Source organism: Ambystoma mexicanum, chromosome 1p (genome assembly GCF_040938575.1).
Source record: "Ambystoma mexicanum isolate Mex_15411 chromosome 1p, UKY_AmexF1_1, whole genome shotgun sequence".
NCBI classification, from domain to species: Eukaryota; Metazoa; Chordata; class Amphibia; order Caudata; family Ambystomatidae; genus Ambystoma; species Ambystoma mexicanum.
The window spans coordinates 147355700-147373903 of NC_090921.1; the positions used below are offsets into that span (position 1 = coordinate 147355700).

General features: G+C 45.9%; 1 protein-coding gene across 1 annotated transcript in view; it reads right to left on the reverse strand.

Moving 5' to 3' along the window:
• Window positions 1–16652: 16652 nt before the first annotated feature.
• LOC138480445 (C-type mannose receptor 2-like) overlaps window positions 16653–18204 on the reverse strand; it is a 102770-nt gene continuing 101218 nt past the window's right edge. Inside the window, exon 6 of the mRNA XM_069612299.1 lies at window positions 16653–16954. Within this exon, the coding sequence (XP_069468400.1) occupies window positions 16947–16954 (8 nt within the window). The 3' untranslated portion in view covers window positions 16653–16946. The remainder of the gene's footprint in view (window positions 16955–18204) is intronic.

Sequence of the window (18204 nt, forward strand, 5' to 3'; positions counted from 1 at the left end):
TAGATTCAGCTTTGTTCCAGATATTGAAGAGGTTTCAGGCATGGCTTCTGGGTAAGAGTGTGTCAAAGGGATGCATTTGTGTGTATCTTTCTGAGGCCTGAATAATTGCATTCTTTGCTAGTAAATGGTGCCACCATCATGAAGGCGCGCTGCAAAAGAAATATGATCCGGATTTTTCTACAAAGAAAAGATCTGTTTACTGAGAAGGTAGCTGTTTATTTCCATGTTTACCTGGCTTTAAAGGGGAAGTTCACTTTTATTGGCTCAAAAGATGGGCCATGATCAAAAACATATATAAAAAATATTTTTAAACAAAGTTCCTATGTTCAATTTTGAGCAAATGAGGATCAAACTAAAAAATGTCAAGCACTAGGAGGCATCCATTTTGTGAAATAGATGAGCCTCCTGTGCTTGTGTCTGTAATAATGAAGCAAAAGCTGGCTGTAATAAACAAAAGCTACCAGCAGATGGCTTTTGCTTCATTATTGCCTGAGAGCAGAGAATGCAGTCAGGATCCTTCCTGCCGTCTGCTGCTGGTAAGTGCTTATTAAAAAACTTTTACTTAAGAAAGAAAACCACAGCAATTATAAATACACCTGTTGTTGTATTTATGATTGCAGTGGCTTTCGCTTTGAGTCTCCCGTGCTCCCCCGAACCGGGGGAGCCAGGGAGACTCAAACCAAAAGCACTGGCATTTGTAAATACAACGTTGTTGTATCTCTGATGTCCGTGGTTGTCTTTTTAAGCACGGGAAACTAGAAAAGAAAGTTGCAGCAATTATGAAAACTCTGCCGGCAGCCGAAGAAGCATTTATAATTGCTCTGCCTTTCAATTTAGGTTTTCTGTGCTTCCCTGGACTTGGGGAGCACATAAAACGTAAAATGAAAGTGAAGGTAGCCTCCTCTCCATGTTAAGCTCTGCTCTGGCTGCAGTAAGCAAAAGCTCCCAGTCGGGGGCTTTTGCTGCTTGATTATTGCCGTCAGAGCAGAGCTGAACATGAACAGAGGAAGCTGCTTCAAATCACAAAATGGATGCCCCCATGTAAAAACATTCTACATAGGAGCTTTCTTTAAAAATATGTATTATATATATTTTTTAGTATTGCCCATCTTTTGGAACGATAACATTTTTGACTGAACTTCCCTTTTAATTTCCCAATCTGTTAGGCTGCTCTGTTTCTAGCACAGTAGAGCTTGCTACCCCAAATACCGAGCACCAGTGTTAATGAAACAGAATCATCTGCAGCTGAGGAGCCTTGCTTTTAATTTCCTCTGTCAGACCACATTCCTCTGCAATACACACTGTATGTGGAGGCCCTGAGGAAGGGGCTCCAGGGCTGGATTCAGCCCGCAGGCCTTGACCTCGCTGACATAGAGGTTCCAATTTTTCGCACGATGACAACATGTCTAAAAACGTGTATCTTCCAAAGCACAAAGAACTTCGTCCTTAGAAATCCACGAAAACCTACAAGCAGGGCCGCCCAGGCGGCAGACCTGCCATTAGCCCCCAGCCACTTCAGCTTTGGGGGAGTCTTTCAAGGGCCCCCCCCCCCCGAGCTGGCACAGTGGGAGAAGGCACAGCAGGCGCCCTATTGAAAGCTGAGTGCATTTAATATGAACAGGGCGCCTGCAGTGCCTATTGAAAAATGTGCTGCTCCCCTACACCCTCCTGCATGACCAGGGGTGTCCGGCGGGGGGGTTTCTGGGGCGGGTTGCCTCATTTTTGTTTTGCTGCCTGGGGCGCTGCGGCTTCTTATAGCCCTACCTATAAGCACCCTAGCAGAGCGGCTCCACCATTCTGCTGGCTCAGAAAGCAGCCAATATTTACCAGTGTTGCGCTCACATCCAGAGTCTGCTGATTTATGACGCGTCGCCTGCTGCCATTTGCCACACACCTGCTCATGTCACGCCCTCCTTCTCCATCCCAGGTCATCCTCGCTTGCTCCACCCCTCTCCTCTCCTTACTAGCACTGCCAAAAGTGAGGAAGGGCTCCCACATGAGCACATGCAAACCTCTCCTCTCAATGTGCCAGCATGTTCTTTTGATAGTTCACCATACTTCCTCCTTGCTGGCACTGCAGACACTGCACTAAATGTGTGGCTCATGCATTTTATCTGCATTGTTTCTTCTTTAGCCATGTTTACTTTCCTCTATTAGGTAACACTCAAACAACATGCACGGGCCGAAACTACTGCATTGGAGTACAGCAAGGAATGAGACAACATATCTATTTATTTAGAGTGAACAATGCTCTTTTGATCACAAAATAATGTACAATAGATATGAAATCAGATTTGACAGGAAGTGGTGAGCTTCTTACAATGGGGTGAGTTTGAGAGACATTCTGACCAGTTTGTGGAGGGGAGTAAATGGAACAGTCACCGGGGACAATACATAAGTGGACATCCATAAATTAAGGACAACCAACACTGGACATTTTTAAGTGCAGGAAGTTGGTACGGCCTGCTGTGCTCAGGATGTGACGATGATGAGGTGGAGTGTTAGAGTGCAGGCAGAGGAAGCGAGGGACAGAGGCAGGTGAGAGGCGAGGGAAAAATGCTAGCTAGCAGGCAGATGAGAGGTAGGTTAAAAGGGCAACAAGGAGGCGAGGAGATAGGCGTTTAGTTTGGTTTTGAACAAATCCATGTGGACTGTTTCTCAGATGTCCCGGGGCAGAGAATTCTATGCAAGTGGAGCAAGAAGAGAGAAAGAACGGAAGCGAAAGCAAGAACATGTGAGGAGTGACACATGTTGTGGGTGTCGCTCGGTTATTTACCCGTCTTTTGATTGCCTGTGGCCATGCCATTCCCTATAGACATTCCCTCCCACTGCCTGCCTCTCCCTGCCCAAAATACACCCTTTTGTGATCTCTTGAGCTGGCTTTACCAAGCAGTAGCATTGAATTGCTGTCTGCCATTGTTTTTTATTTTTTATTTTTTTGGTTTATTTAAACCTTTACAAAAACATTTCATCAAAAGAAAAAATGTACAAACATTAATAAAACATCGAATATAAGAAAAACATAATCATAACATTCTAAAAATCCAAAATAAGAATATGAGAACATATCAGTAAATATTTGATTAGAGAAGCATATTGATTTAAAGTAAAATTAGAACATCAAAACCAAATCCCAACTTTACATACCTCTTCATTAGAAAGTGTATATCACTAATAAAGCTCACACCAAAATTAGAAGACATAGGTAAAAAAAAGTCAATTCAATAAATTCGTACAGTGTTCCCAAAATGTTTGTTAACATAGATCGCAAAAGTTTTTTAAAAAGGCAATAACACGTAGCCTTAGCGCAATCGAGTTACCATGCCTCATTTGATGTCACAATAACTCGCTATTCACACAGTATAAATGCTCAAAAGACTGACCAAAATATAAAATGCGTTGATTAACCAAGGCCGGGCAAATAAGTAGAATGTGCTGCAGAGTTTCCTCAGTTCCCTCATTTTTGCAGAATCTGCACCATCTCCATGTATCAAATTCCAATTTTTGAGTATAAAATTTGTCCTCAGCACATTTGTCCTAAATCTCATAAATACATTGCATACATTTCGACAGGGGTATTTATCCAAGTAAACCTCAATAACTGGAACAAATTTCCAAAATGAGCATGTCTGTTTGAAAATTTTTAACTGCATTACTGTTCTTATATTTTGTTGCCAGTCATCGCTTTTCAAAATCTTTTTTACTTTCAGAGGATTAGTCAATAACACATCCATAGAAACACCCAAATTAGCAAGAATCGCTTCTATATTGACCTTCAATTGATTTCAAAAAATATTAGTGTGGTCCATTCCCGCTACTGCATATAGATCATCTGCCGACTTTATTAAACATTTTCTCCATAACGATATTTTTTTTCACATGATGATTAAATTCAAGAATTGGAGGCCTAACTCGTATCTAATGACCTCTATCGGTACACATTTTGGTAGGAAATACAAAATTCCTTTCCACATTAGACTTTCCAGTGATTTTAAAAAAAGCTGTAGATTCCAGCCCATGAAACTCCATACCATACAATAACCTTGGAATTCCTTTCATAATATAGAAAGTTCTCAAGGGTACCAATGTGTATTTACAATATTTAATCTCCAATTTACGAATTTGTCGGAGGGCCATTTCGGCCTGTTCTCAAATGATTTTTATTGTAGTCGGTGAGCCAGATCGTATGACGTAATACCCCAAATATGTGAATGCATTCTGACATTTGATGCGTTTTCCCTCACAGTTCCATGTGTATCCAAGCCGGTTTTGTTTTGGGTTTACCCAAGCATACAATAGTTGTTTTTGATGCATTGATTTTTAAGTGTAGTTCTGTCACACATTTAACAAACGCATTTATCATTCTTTGCAGGCCGACTTTGGTGCAGTCCAGCAACAGGAATTCATCAGCGTGCGCCAACCATTCCAATGATTTGTTACCAGGTGTGGCCGCAACCAATCCTTTGTTCATTAATGCTTTATTGGCCCTACAAACATATAGATTGAACAAAGTAGGCGCTAACATGCACCCTTGTCGGAGCCCATTTGGGATATCTGCCATTGTTATTTCTAAGCAGTCTCGTGAGAGTTAATGGCTTAAATGAACCTGTGTATATGGTATCGTAGTTATAGAAATCAGGTAAAGTGGGCCTTCAGCCACTTGATTTATTTCAGTTCTTTTCACTGAAGTCCTGTTTAAAACAACCATTAGCAAAGTCAACTGTTCCGTTTTTGTATAAATGTAAGGCCTTTGCCAGGCACTGCTGTCATATGCCCAGGTATTCACACCATGTTCCACCTGTTGCCATCTTACAGCCAGGTAGCACCTTTTTGACAGTGCCTGGCAAAAGCCTATCCCATGCCTACACAAAAGCCAAACGGGTTGGCTTTGCCAATGCATGTTCATACTCTTTTTGCACCGACACTGTGTGATAATAGTGACAGATTGATATTTGGCAAAGGAGTGAAAGCCTTGGCTTTTTAAATTTGTATTCAATAATAAACTGCTACGGGTCATTATGTCACAGGAAGGGCATCTGATAATCAGATCTCGCTTTCTTAAAGCTCCATGCCAAAAGCATAGTGCATACATGTGCCCTGCTGAAGACGTCTCCTGACATCTCCAGCAACTACTTTTCAGTGGCAGAGGGCAGGTTCAATGGTCATCTGTGCATTCCTCACTGCTGCTGTGACCCAACATCACTGCAGAGGCTGCATTTAACTTCTGCACCTCAGATCCAAATTATCATAACTGTTGCCCTATCATTCTGTTGGCAGTGTAAACTCTAAGAAAAAGCAAACACCTGGATTTGGTATAGTGATAAGTGTGATCCCACAATTATTAAAGCCACATTAAATTGATTTCATACAATTAACAACCCTGTGAGCTCAGGTCAGCTATGTCAAGACTATGTGATTTATGGCTTCACAGGTAAGCCAATAGGCAAGATGTTGCTCTGCTTTGATTCTCTGGAAGGTAGTGTATACTTCTAAGTCAAAGCGCTCTAACCAGAATATCTCCTGTGAACCATACTTCAGAGGGGCACTCACATAACAAAGATCAGCCTCACACCAGGGTGTTACACACCAAAGGGCCTTTGACGCTGTGGGCTTGAGAAGGAGTCGAGTGAGAGTAGCCAGAGAGGAAAAAGTAGAACTGAGAAGGGTTTGGCCATCTTGCTGGTCTGTGTCTTTCCTTCCTGCCCCTTCTATTTGTACTGGAACAGGGTACTCTAGGCGTGATGCAAGAACGCAAACATCACATTTTACAACAACAGCAATTGGACCCCTTACAGCAGGCTTGCTTTTGTCCAAGCTCATATGATATTTCCCCATTATAAGGAAGGGGTTTCCCACTCCTTCCTTGATTCTTTCATTGACACCAAGAAGAAAACCTCTCTGGAGCCCTGTCAGGAGTGCGGTCCATTCCGAAGTCCTCTGCCATAGAGGTAAAAACAAGTTCATCTAAGGCAGAGGAGAGCTTGGTCCCCTAGCTATCCCCTTTGAACATTGGGGGTGACCTGCCATTAGCCAATGTCTGTCATTCTGCCGGATGCACTGGAACCAGGATCCTCACTGGAGGTGCAGAAACCCCTGCAGGTGCAAGTCTATTTCCCTGGATTTAGCAAACAGACTAAGAAGGACTCACCTTTCCTGGAGCACCAAGATTTGCCTCCCATCAACCCTTAAGTCAAGGAACCCCTGTAGGCACTGATTCCTCCATTAACCCACTTATAAACTGCACTTACCCACCCATCGTCTGTCTGTCTTAAGCTTCTTCATGACACGTGCCATTGCTGCTTGGGTTGCACCACCATGTGGACATAGTCAGCCAGCTTACTAACCCAACGCTGAATCACTGACTAAGGAAACCCCTAGAAGCCTGGCTCAACACTGTTGAGCCCCAAAAGGCAAGAATACGGTACTGTGACGAGACCATGACCCTCGGCTCCACAGTTGCCACTATTGTGACTTTTGAGCCCCAATCTCTGCACTTTCCTTGAAAGACAGATCTTTTGAACAGTGACATTGCTGCAATTTCATGCGTGATCACCCCTGCTCAGGTGTCCAGAATGCTAGTCTACAACGGTTATGCATGTTCTGTGTTCTTTCCAACAGAGGGGCAGGTTTATGTTAATGATTTTAGTTGTTTAATTACACCATCAGAAATGCAAAGTTTATATATTTTAGAGAACCTTGGTTGGACATTCTTTTATTTTGGCGTCTTTGCACTATTTCTGTTTGGGTTGCTACTGATTTCACTTCAAACCCCTCCTGAGAGTAAAACAAGGCATCGGGCCACATTAACATAAAAGGCGAAGGAGGTACACCAGTCCGGATGTGTCTGTTTTACCTTTAACATTGGGATCACTGCTGATTTAGTAGTAGTGTGGCACTGAGTAGGCGGTTTACACACGCCTCATCCCAGAACTCCTGCAGAGCAGTCATCGTTTTGTCCCACTGGTGGGCTGCAGTTGGTATTTGATATGGACTGTGCCTACAGCTTAGTCTTCCAAAATAAAAGCGTTCTGTTAACGCTAGAAATACTAATAGGCATTTTTGATTGCTACAATGGAAATAGATATGAGCTCTGTGCCGAGCTTTTTAACCAATGCCCTCTGTGAGCTCTATAAATAAAGGGGACTCCCCTTTGGCAGATAGGTTACCAAGGTCACACTGCTTAAGTGCTGCCAAGCTTTTGAGAAAGCTAGGGGTGGAGGAGGAGGCCCAGGGGGCCAGTAGTGATCTGGATCCCCAAACACAGATACCCATTCCATTGGGGGCATGGAAATGGATGTGGACAGCAATAGTGATAGCCGTTCTCACCTCTCCTCCCAAAGGGTTGGGAGTGTAGCATGACAAATCATAGGTCTTTGTCACTTCTCCCCAGTGGGGAGCCTTTCCTTGTGAGGCTATAGAGGGGAGCCAGCTACTCAACATTCCCCCTAGGGATGGCGGTAAGTGGGACCTCCAAGGGAGGGACTCCATTCTTGGGCATAAGGACTCCCATTCCGTTAAGCAACTCCCTGAAATCCTCTCGGTTGAGCCATCAATAACATCTATGTTCCTTAGACGTCCATCAGGACAAGCTACTGTTTGTTATTGTGATGTTAGTCCTAACATTCATCTGGAGGAAATGTCTGACAAAACCAATGAGACAAAGAAGAAATATGGGCGTGTAATACAGATTGCTCCATGGTCTAAAGTTAAACTGTGGCAAAGGAGCCCAGACGAGTATGAGAGAATACTTCTCAAAGAGAAAGAAAAGACTTTGATGTTTCGCTGGGGAGGACCTAGAACTTAAATAAAAAAATAGAAGAGGGACTGAAGATGGAGAGTGAAGCCTGTGAAGAGCTGGGAGTTGCTGAGAACCGAGAGAGCCTCGGTCGTGAGTACCTGGCCAGTGAGCTTACTGAAGAAGAACAGGGAAAACAGACGTCTGTGTCATGCAGGGGAACAGAAACCCATGGAAAGGAGAACTGGGTGAGCGGTGGCATGACCTGGGAAAGGTAGACTGTTCAGTCCAGAAACAGTGCAGAAGCTGTTGGAGCCGTAGCTACGCAGAGCCACACTGAAGAACCAAGAAAGGTCAGCGTGACGTCTGAAGTCGTTCTGATGCTGACAGTTATTCCGATCCCGAAGACAGCTCATGAGCAAAAGGGCAATGTAACAGGATGGAGACCCGAAGAGGGATACCGGGAGCAGCGACACAATCAGCCTACTCATCCCAGTAGCACAACTAACTACGGGACTCAGCATACTCGTCCCAGTGACCCAACCAGTGTTTATAAGAGTGAGAAAAACTGTGAGACGCAGCCTACTAGTCCCAGTGACACAGCCAGTGTTTATAAAGACCAAGAGAAGATCTGTGTAAAGCGCATTGTTTTGGGGGAAGAAGGAAGCAAAGGAGTACAGAGAGTCAAGATCAAGGGAAGGGACATTTGGGTTGCATTAAAATGTTGGGGAAAGGGAACCTTACAGAGACACTTTAAGGAGACATAGCCCAAAGGGGTGAACATGCAAATATTGCAAGCAGAAAAGGGTCATCTATAAAAGGAAAGGGATGCCAGAGGGGTGGAAAATTCCCAAAGGTTATTAAAAATAATGAATCCAAGAGATAGCCAAGAACTATTTAAAAATAATCTCTTTGAGCCAAACAGTCTACCCAGGAGAAGGGAGTCAGTCTCCTAGACTTTTGATGTTTATTTATTTAGTGCTAGGGCCAGAATAGATTCCTTTTGAGATGGAGGACAGACTGTTTACTTTTTGGCCCTCACTACTGACGATGAGCACACTAGTAGGGTTTTTTAAGGTGGGGAAACCCATAGAATGGGGATAGATCGGTCACCTTCTTATCATTTCAATAGATCACGTGTTGAATATGACAAAAAAGAGTCTGTCTCCTTCTTCTGACCTACCACCATAGTTTCTCACAGATCCTGGGGTTCAGCTTTGTCCTAGGTTTCTGGCAGGTCCTGAATCTCAGCCAGGTCCCAGAGTGGTCTCTCTGAGGTCAAAACTGTCTGAACGGAAGCTCCTTTTAGAGGAGAGGAGGGTGGCCGTAGAAAAGCAGAAACAGGGGGACTGGGAAATGCTGGAGCTGCGCAAGATAGAGCTGTGCGAGAAAAGCGGGGACACACACAAACAAACCTCTAGTGGGAAGGGGAGTATTTCCAGTGGGAGTCACAGGAAAAGCCTAGACACCACGCCCCAAGGACTTAGTCTAACCATATGAAGCGGGGAAGGATATCTTTGACTGGTTGATGCACTGGAGTTAGCTTTCCCAATCCAGAGGGTGGAAGAGGAATTATGGTGAGCCGCCATTTTGAGCTGCCTACTGACGGGTGGAACTGATGTGGTTATTCGGTTGGCCCATGAGGAGGGCCCCTTTACAGAGGTTGGAATACCATGTTACCAAGACGAACAAAGCAGATTGTTTCACTTTAAACAAAATAACGCAGATTTTTCAGAGTAGATATTTGTATACAATTACGTATAACAGTTATTCATTTTGTAACTCCGAAGATCCTGTGATCAGATATAAGTTATAACGTAAAACAATTTTCTGACACTGTAAACCACCAGTTGATTAGTGTAACCTTCTGTATATTTGGTGTTTGTTAGGAATGCACGTCACTCACTATTTAGGCCATGAGTAGCACTTAAGCCACGCCCCTTGTTAGAGTCTCTGCTCAACTTGTCCCACTTAAATCACTGCCCTTGCCCATTCGCCCCTATATACGGGGGTAGGTAGAGAACGCTGCACGCAGCATTTATGCCATTGTGACTGAAGACCATGCGGATCAGAACTACAACACAAAATACATCGGGCCTCAATACACGGTAGGCGGTAAGGGTTTACCGGTACCGGTAAGGGCACCGGTACCGGTAAACCCTTACCGCCTTACTACGAGTTCCCTTTGCGGGACCCGACCTTAACGGCTGGTAGTAGGGTGCCGCAAAGGGACCTTGAAGCTAATTACGGTACAGCAATTTGCGGTACCGTAATTAGCGCTTTCCCCATTCCCATTGAGCCCTATGGGGGCAAAAATGGGAATGGGGAAGTGCCTTGGTGAATGGGGAATTACCGCCCCCGCTCACCTTGGAGTAGGGCGGTAATTCCGCCATCCACCAAGGCGGACACGGTAAAATAGCGCCATGGTTACCGCCTACCGTTTAATGAGGCCCATCATCTTTGAGTAGGGATGAAAATAAAACAGAGACACATGGAAACGCAGTGCCCTGGCGCAGCCTCAGGGCCCCCCTTGCCCACAATATTTGTAGAGGTTTCCCTCTGGGTGTTCTGGGGATCTCGTGCAGGGGGGGGACTTTGACCGGAGAGCACCATGTACCTTAGTAGGGCCTGGGACCCCATGTTCAGAGTCCCAGCAGAAGCAGGCCACATCTCACTGCACCCCCAGGTTCAGTGGATGGGTTGGGGTGGGAGATGCTGTTGGAGGGGGCATTTGGAACCAACCAATTTGTTGACAGCCCAGAAAAACCTTATATCTGTTAGGCTTGGCGAGTAGAGACCTACTTTAAAACATTCTTAACTTTAGGTTTTGTCCAATATATACGCATTGTGCACTGTTTATGAACTTTCTTAATTTGGCACTAGAAAGTATTTTTACAAAATATTCTTTCTTTTCAGGTTGACCTAGTATGGGGAACACCTTGAACCCTCTGGAACAATGTGCATCTGCCATAGACACCTTCAAGCTCCTTTTATCGGTTATATGTGATTTTACTGACAGACATTACAAAGTGGTACATTTCATTGCAGGCAAAACACAGAAAAACACCAATTTCTTATTTAATTTTGGTGGTCCCCCTCAAGCCTTCTGATTTTCTACCCTTATAACGCCACCACAACCCCTCCTGACCCATTTGAACCCCTTACCCCAGTACCCTTTTATATCAAACCTTGTCTCTAACACCCCCTGTGTCCTCATCTTGCTTGATCTCTCTTCTGCCTTTGACACTGTCAACCATTCCATCCTGCTAAAGTGTCTCCGTGATAACCTAGGTATCACCGGTCAGGCCCTGGCGTGGCTGACTTCCTTCCTCTCTGACCAACTCTCCCAGGTCCAACTTGGGTCCTTCCTCTCTGCTATCTTTTTCTCTACCTGTGGTGTCCCCCAGGGGTCTAACCTCTTTCCCTGGCTGTTCAACCAATACCTGGCACTTCTTGGCCACCGCATTGCTGCCTTCTGCCCCAACTTTCAGTGCTACGCGGATGACACTGAGCTCTTTTTCAGGCTAGTTTCGGCCACCTCTTCCCCGTCCCTCATCCCTGACTGTCTGTCTGCTATCCAGGAGTAGTGTGCCGCCAATGACCTCTGCCGTAATGCCAGTAAGACTGAGATTCTCCTCATCGGCACACCCACTCCCTCCTTTCCTTTAGCTCTCTGTCTGCCCTCTCTTGGCCCTCTTCCTGCTCTCACCTGCAAGGCTGAGAACCTGGGGGTCATCTTCGACTCCATACTATCTTTCTCCCCTCACATCTCTGACGTCTCTAAGAAGTCACACTACCAGCTGCACCTCCTCAGAGGTATTCTTCCTTTCCTCTCCTTCCCCCAGAAGCTCACCATCTCCAGAGCTCTGGTTCTCTCCAGGCTGGACTATTGCAACAGCCTCTTTCTAAATCTGTCTGCTTCTACTCTACGCCCTCTGCAACTCATCTAGAACAGGACTGCGAGACTTGTCCTTGGCCTCAAGCCCAGGGATCGTATCTCTCTAGGACTAAAATCTCTGCACTGGCTCCCAGTGGCTGCAAGGATTTATTCAAAACCCTCTGCATCGTCCACAAGGCCGTCTGGGGACTGGGGCCTAAATACCTTCAACTCTCTTTTCCTAAATAACTTCCCTCTAGAGCTCTTCGCTCATCCGCCCCCAACTCCCTCAGGGTGAGTCGCTTCTCCAAGCAACGAGTTGGCTGTAGATCTCTCCCCTCGGCTAGGGCCTCCCTCTGGAACAGCCTCCCCGCCTCCCTGAAACTTGAGGAGAACCATCTTCGGTTCCAGAAGCACCTAAAAACCTTCCTCTTTGCTTCCGCTTTCTCTCCCCTGCTGAAGTCCTGGCTGATACTGAGACTGCACGGGTTACCTGTCCACCCATCTGATTTCGGGCCCAAGAGCTGCCAGTTGCACGCTTGCGCTGCCTTCCTGGCAACCCCTGCACCTGGGGACTGTTTTCTGTATCACTTCAGTCCCCAAACCAGCACTTATGTCTGCACTCACCCTGCACTTGCCACCAGCTTTCCGTTCTTTATTTATTTTATGTTATTATTTATTATACCATGTACTGCACTTTCCCCTCCCCCCACACTTTTCTTTTCCCCCTTCCCTTGCACTTGCGCGATTTGAATGACACCTGGCCTAGTAAGATCGTTGTCTGTCTTCCCTCTGTTCCACCTCCCTTGCCTTGTCACGCCTTGAAACACTTGTGTAGAGGCGCGTTATAAATGTCATATCATATAATATTTATTTAATCTTTTCAGTGTTTTTCAGTGTTATCGTCCGCTCTGTTATGTACCATTCTGTAATGTTTGCGATAAAATGACTGGGTACTCCTTTTATCCATATTTGCAGCATACATTCCATGATGGATCTATTGAGAATAACCTCATTGAAGCTCTCCAGGGTCTCGAAAGGTGGCAGGTAGCCAGGCTCCTCTCAACCCTTTGCCGAGCAGTGTTGGAGCGGGTAAGAACAAGGCACCAGAACTGGTGTGATATATACCTTCAACAGCACACAGAGCTGGCATATTTATCAAATGGCACCCAGCATTCACTTGAGCACACTGGTCAGGCTGAAGAGATCCCAGTCCCATGGCTGGTAGCTGGAGTTACTGGCACTTAGTAGTCTCCGCTCTGCCCTTCTTTCTATCTTATTCGGTGATCCTCAGGAGAGGAAAGTGGTTGGACACGGTGTGGTCTTTGGCCCAGTGGAAGAATCTAGAGGGGTAGGAGGTTCAGAAAACAAGCTCCCACCTTCAGAACACTTGGAATGATCGAAGCCAAAGCATGAGCAAGATAGTGGTACGGAGAATCCGGCAGGGCTGGCGCAACAGAGGCTGAAGCACAGAACCGCGCAGCACCGAGTTAATACTGTGAGTACATAGATTTCACAGAAGACTGAACAACGTCATTTGATAGCGATTTAGTAGTAGCTGATTAGTTGAAGGGAAGCAAGGGCACCCTTGAGTGGCACCGCGTAGCCGGGCACGGTGGCATTGGAGGAAGAGGTGAAAGTCCCACTAGCCAATTAGGAAAAAATGGGGTGACCATACCAGCTGATACTGAAGAAGCTACACACTTGCATGTATTCTATTTGGGGTATTTATGAAGTGAGGGCCGAGGTCTAGGAAAGAGTAGGGTGGTGTAAGCAGGGTAAGATAAGACATAAGCAATGCAGTGAGATCGGAGGGGAAACGATTCACATATTTTAAATGGCATTTCCTACATAACAATGGCCTTAGGAACTATACAAATGGCATATAGCATAACATAACATGTGGTGGGGTATACATTTGGAAGGGAGGACGTACTAGAGATCCTAGATGTGTGTATCCATAGTTGTATCCATATGGTAAGTCAAGAGTTTCTCGGTAGACACTTGAGTTCCGGGTCCAATGAGAGAGAGGTTATGCGTCTCTTTGGCCAATGGAAGAGCAGTGCCTTTTAGTTGGCTAGAATCACTCACAGAAAGTACATATAGAGACAGGTGCCATGTGCCGTTTACATGTGATGGCAGGGGCGGGATATCTTAAAAGATCCATCCGCCAAAGCAGCTGTGGCAGTTTGCGAGATATCACTGAAGGCAGCATTTCACTGTCCCCTCTGTGCTCAAGGGGAACTGGCAATCATCTGTGTCCATTGGGACTAGAACTCATGGGCTTACCATTGTTAAAGTGCGCTGGACAGCATATACCACTAAGATGGCAGCTCTCTCTGTGCCATGCTGTGATTGGAGCTCGATTCTAGTACCGCAAATGGTTGCGATGGTCTGTATGTGTCAATAGAAGGAAGTTAACTATCCTCTCAATAGTTTTACCAAGAAGGGGATGCGAGCAATGAGGCGATAGCCACTGACACCATCAGGTTAAAGATGTTGTAGTGATACCGCCTTCATGGTGGTATCACTAGAACTTTCCATGCAACTAGTTAAGCCCGATACATACCACAAGTTGTGACGAATCTAGAACACAATTCACGTCCTGATGAAGGCCGTCATATTGAAGCTATTCAAAATGCAATAGGCCGAAACACCATTGTGTCGACTCCTTTGTTTGTTGTAGTTCCCCAAGGTGGGAAAATAACCAGTTGTATCATTCTTCACTGTTGTTACTGTAACCGTTTCAGAATACAAGACCGTACAATCAATCACTAGACGTTTGAAAAATGTATCAAATGTGATAACTGTTTGTTTTTTGTTATGCATGTGTGAGGTTCAATATATGCTTTATGGTATGTTATGCTATCCATTTTGTATAAATACACAAGAATGACTTTCTGTATATAAAAATGACTTCTGAATTATCATTGTGTTTTTCATAGGGGTTCTGTTCGGGATCGCCCTGACCATTTGTGTTTATATATATCTTAAGATTGCCTGGAACGGTGATGGAAAAGCCAGGTCCCCTCTTTTTCTTACAAATGATCTGGGACCTTGCCTCCAAATCCTTTTTTGGGACATTTATTGTAAGACATAAACACAGTTTAAGCTTAAACCTATATTAGCACCTGGCTGGGTGCGGCAGCCAAACAGGTGGCTCGGAACATGTGCGGAACCTCATGGTATAAGCCTGCACTCTGAGAAAGCTCACAGCTGCCCGTGCTCACCCGCTATCTTCCCACTTCCTTCCATTCCTCTCCCCAGCATCCACCCAATTTCTGATCACCCGCAACCCCCTTCCCACTTACCTGTAAGACTTGCAGTGCTGCCCACCGCTCCTTTCATGCCCACCAGGCCACCATGGAAACGGAAGAGGGTCATCTCTCGAAGCCTCGCTCCCATTTCCAGAGCGGCCATGATGGTAGAGAATTTGTCTCAAACAACGGTTTGTGCGCTAGATGCGACCCATTGTTTGAAACAAATACATTGCTATCAGCTCCCTGAGACATTAACCAGTGGTTCCATGTTGTAATGTCCCGGGGACCCCACACACCCCAGGCCATTATTAATGGGGACAGCATTGGAAGCCGGCTATTATTGTGGCAATAAGCCCTGAGACAGCGGGCGAATACTGCCCCAGGCAATGCCCCCGGGGCCCCTAGTTACAGGCCTGAGCGTAGCGAGGGACTTAACAAGGCCCCAGGGCCATTACCGCGGGCGGTATTGGCCCGCTGTTGAGGGGCTTATAGCCTTTAGTACCCCGGCCCATTAGACCGCTAGACCGGGGTACTAATGGCATTTAGTAAACAAACAAAAAAATAAGTCTAATAAAATGGCCTCCGGGAAAGGGAAAACGTAGTCCGTTTTCCCTTTCCACGGCAGCCATCGGGAGCAGACGCACTGGGAACAGAAGTGTTCCCAGCGCGTTCACTCCCGTGTAAAGAAGAAAAAAGAATGTAAGTGGGGTTGGGAGGGAGAGGAGGGGATAGTTTGCAGGGGAGGGAGGTGGAGGAAAAAAAACGTACCTGAGTTCCCAGCGGGGGACAAAGGCAGCCTCCAGCCATGGGGAGGCTCGGAGCGGGGATTGCCCCGTTTCGAGCCTCCTCATTATCTAGGGGGCTGCCAGGCCCCCCGCTGGGAACTAACCCAGGCACGTACGTGCGTCCACGGGATTACACCGTGGTATGGCTCGAAAACGAGCCAAGCACGTCCGCCAGGTACTAATGTTGAATTCCATACACACTATCATTTTCAGAATATCCAAGGGAGAGACAATACCTGAAAGTTATCAGGAAGAGTTAAGATGGTCATCCCTTGCCACATCCATTGAATTTCAAGGGTTTTGTTTCATTAAAGATGATCACCTTAACTCTCTCTTAAATAAAAAAAAAAATCACAGAATAGATAGATTGATACAGTCATGGTTTGTGTTGAGGATTAAGGAATATGGTGGAGTCCCAACGTAGGGGTTCCATCAATAGATAAGAGCTGTGATATAAGGGCACTCTGAATCCCATCTTTGTGCGGGTGGACTCAAGGTCACATGGTAAGACATTCCAGCGGTAAAAAGGTGCGTGAAAGTGCAAAAGGAGGAGGCAACGAATGGTAAGTTTGAGGATGGGCGGGTATTCATACATGACAAGGGCTATACTTGTAGATAAGAATCTGCATGATAGGGAGTGGCTGCGACAGGCTAGCTGTTGAATAGACTTTGGGACCAGAAGACGACATTTGAAAAGGGAGGTAGTTTGCACAGAGAGCCAATCAGCGGCGTGGACATAGTGTGTGTGGTGGCAGATGACGATCATTTATCTTCCTTGATCTCCGTTCTCAGCGCCCCCACATTTCTCCTTTCAGGCTCCTTCCTACACTAGCCTCTCCCTGCCCGCAGAATCACCACTAATGCGCACCCCGAAAAAGCCAAACGCTAAATGCTGCGTAGAGTGGGGCAAAATATTTAAAACTTCAATGTTTAAAATAATAGCCAAATACAGACTACAAATGCTGATCATGCAGACTAAAAGGACAAAACTACCGGACAAATGAAAATAACTGTAATAACAAGGGCTACATGTGGAGGGTGCGACCCACGTTTCAACCTTATATTGGAATCACAAAATCCCTGATGTTTCCGCTGTAAGCGGGAAAGCTTAAATTTTGCGTCAATTCAGTCTCCGGTTTCATCTGAGAATCCGTATCAGTGGATTCCGTGCAATGTCTTCTTCTTCGTCAATGTCTTCCTTGCACGCGGCCATTTTTATATCTCGCTTTTTGCTTTTCCATTTTTATTTTCTTCTTCATCACATCCTGTTATACCTTTCATTGAGACTCTCAATTTTCTGCAAAATAAAAAGAAAATATTAGAGTTGGTATCCTGGCCAGTTAGCCCACAAGTCTCCCCGACACATCCCTTCTTGTGACATATGTTTCACAGAGGCTTTCTAGTTCTTCTCTGTAACTCTGCAACTCTGGGTGTCAATCCATCTGAAATGACATCTAAGCAACTAGGACAGGTGCTTGCCATCTGTAGCTCTCCAGAGGTTCTGTACTATGACCGCCATGCTCACTCATTATTGGCTATGCTGGCAGGGGCTGATGGCAGCGGTAGTCCAAAACATCTGCAGAACCAAAGGCTGCAGACCTCTGAACGAGGGGTTTCCGCGAGGCAAATGTGCAAGGGGCAAAGGTGTGAAGGGATAAAATAAGCAACTGCTCGCCTTCAACAGGAGATACCAATGCACTCTACTCCCTGAATGGCTTTAATATTATATAGAATACCAACTCCAAATCAAGTCACTTTGTGGCGCCAAGTTCATTGAATGCTTCAGTTAAGCGTCCTAAACTAGGGGCCAGGAAGCCAAAGACCCACACAGCTTGCACTTTGTTTAAAGTGCGACCTCCAGGTGCTGGGTCTCCTCTCTGATGAACTTTCTTCCCTCAATCACCTGTCCGAGGGGCTTCTTGTATACTTTGGGCCTAGATTCTGCTCTGCTTTGTGTTGTCCTCTCGCACTCGATGGCCTACCTAACTACTGTCCTCGTGTGTTGGAGAAATCAGCTGAGCACAGCCTACTGCGTCTTCTCTGCTACAAGGCTCACCTGGCCTAAATCTGGGTCCCCCTGCCCTGCCTCCATCAACCAACTGGAGCTGCTGGTCCATGGTCTCCCCTGCCCATCCCCTTTCGGCGCTCAAAATGGCCGCCACATTTTGTTTATTGTAGGTTGCTAGGCAACCAGTTACGAGTGTGCCCATAAGTCAGGAGGGAAGCCGGAAGGCATAAGCCAACCCCTTGCCTAAGGCCCCAAGCACAAGGTCATCCCTGTCTGTGCCTGTCTGGGCCTAAGGGCATCGGGCCACGTCCCCCTGTCCCACCACCTCCACCCGCCTGATCACGGCACCCTGCAGCATTACTGCGTCAGAACTTTGCAGATCTCCCTCAAGTGGACTTACTCTGCACTAAACTGCCTCCATTTACTTAGCAATGGTAAGCGCACATCGACTATGTATGTGTTCACTCGACCTGCAGAAACCTATTGTGCACTCATCTATCTGTCTGCCATAATACCACAATTTGCTGCATCCGCTGCTA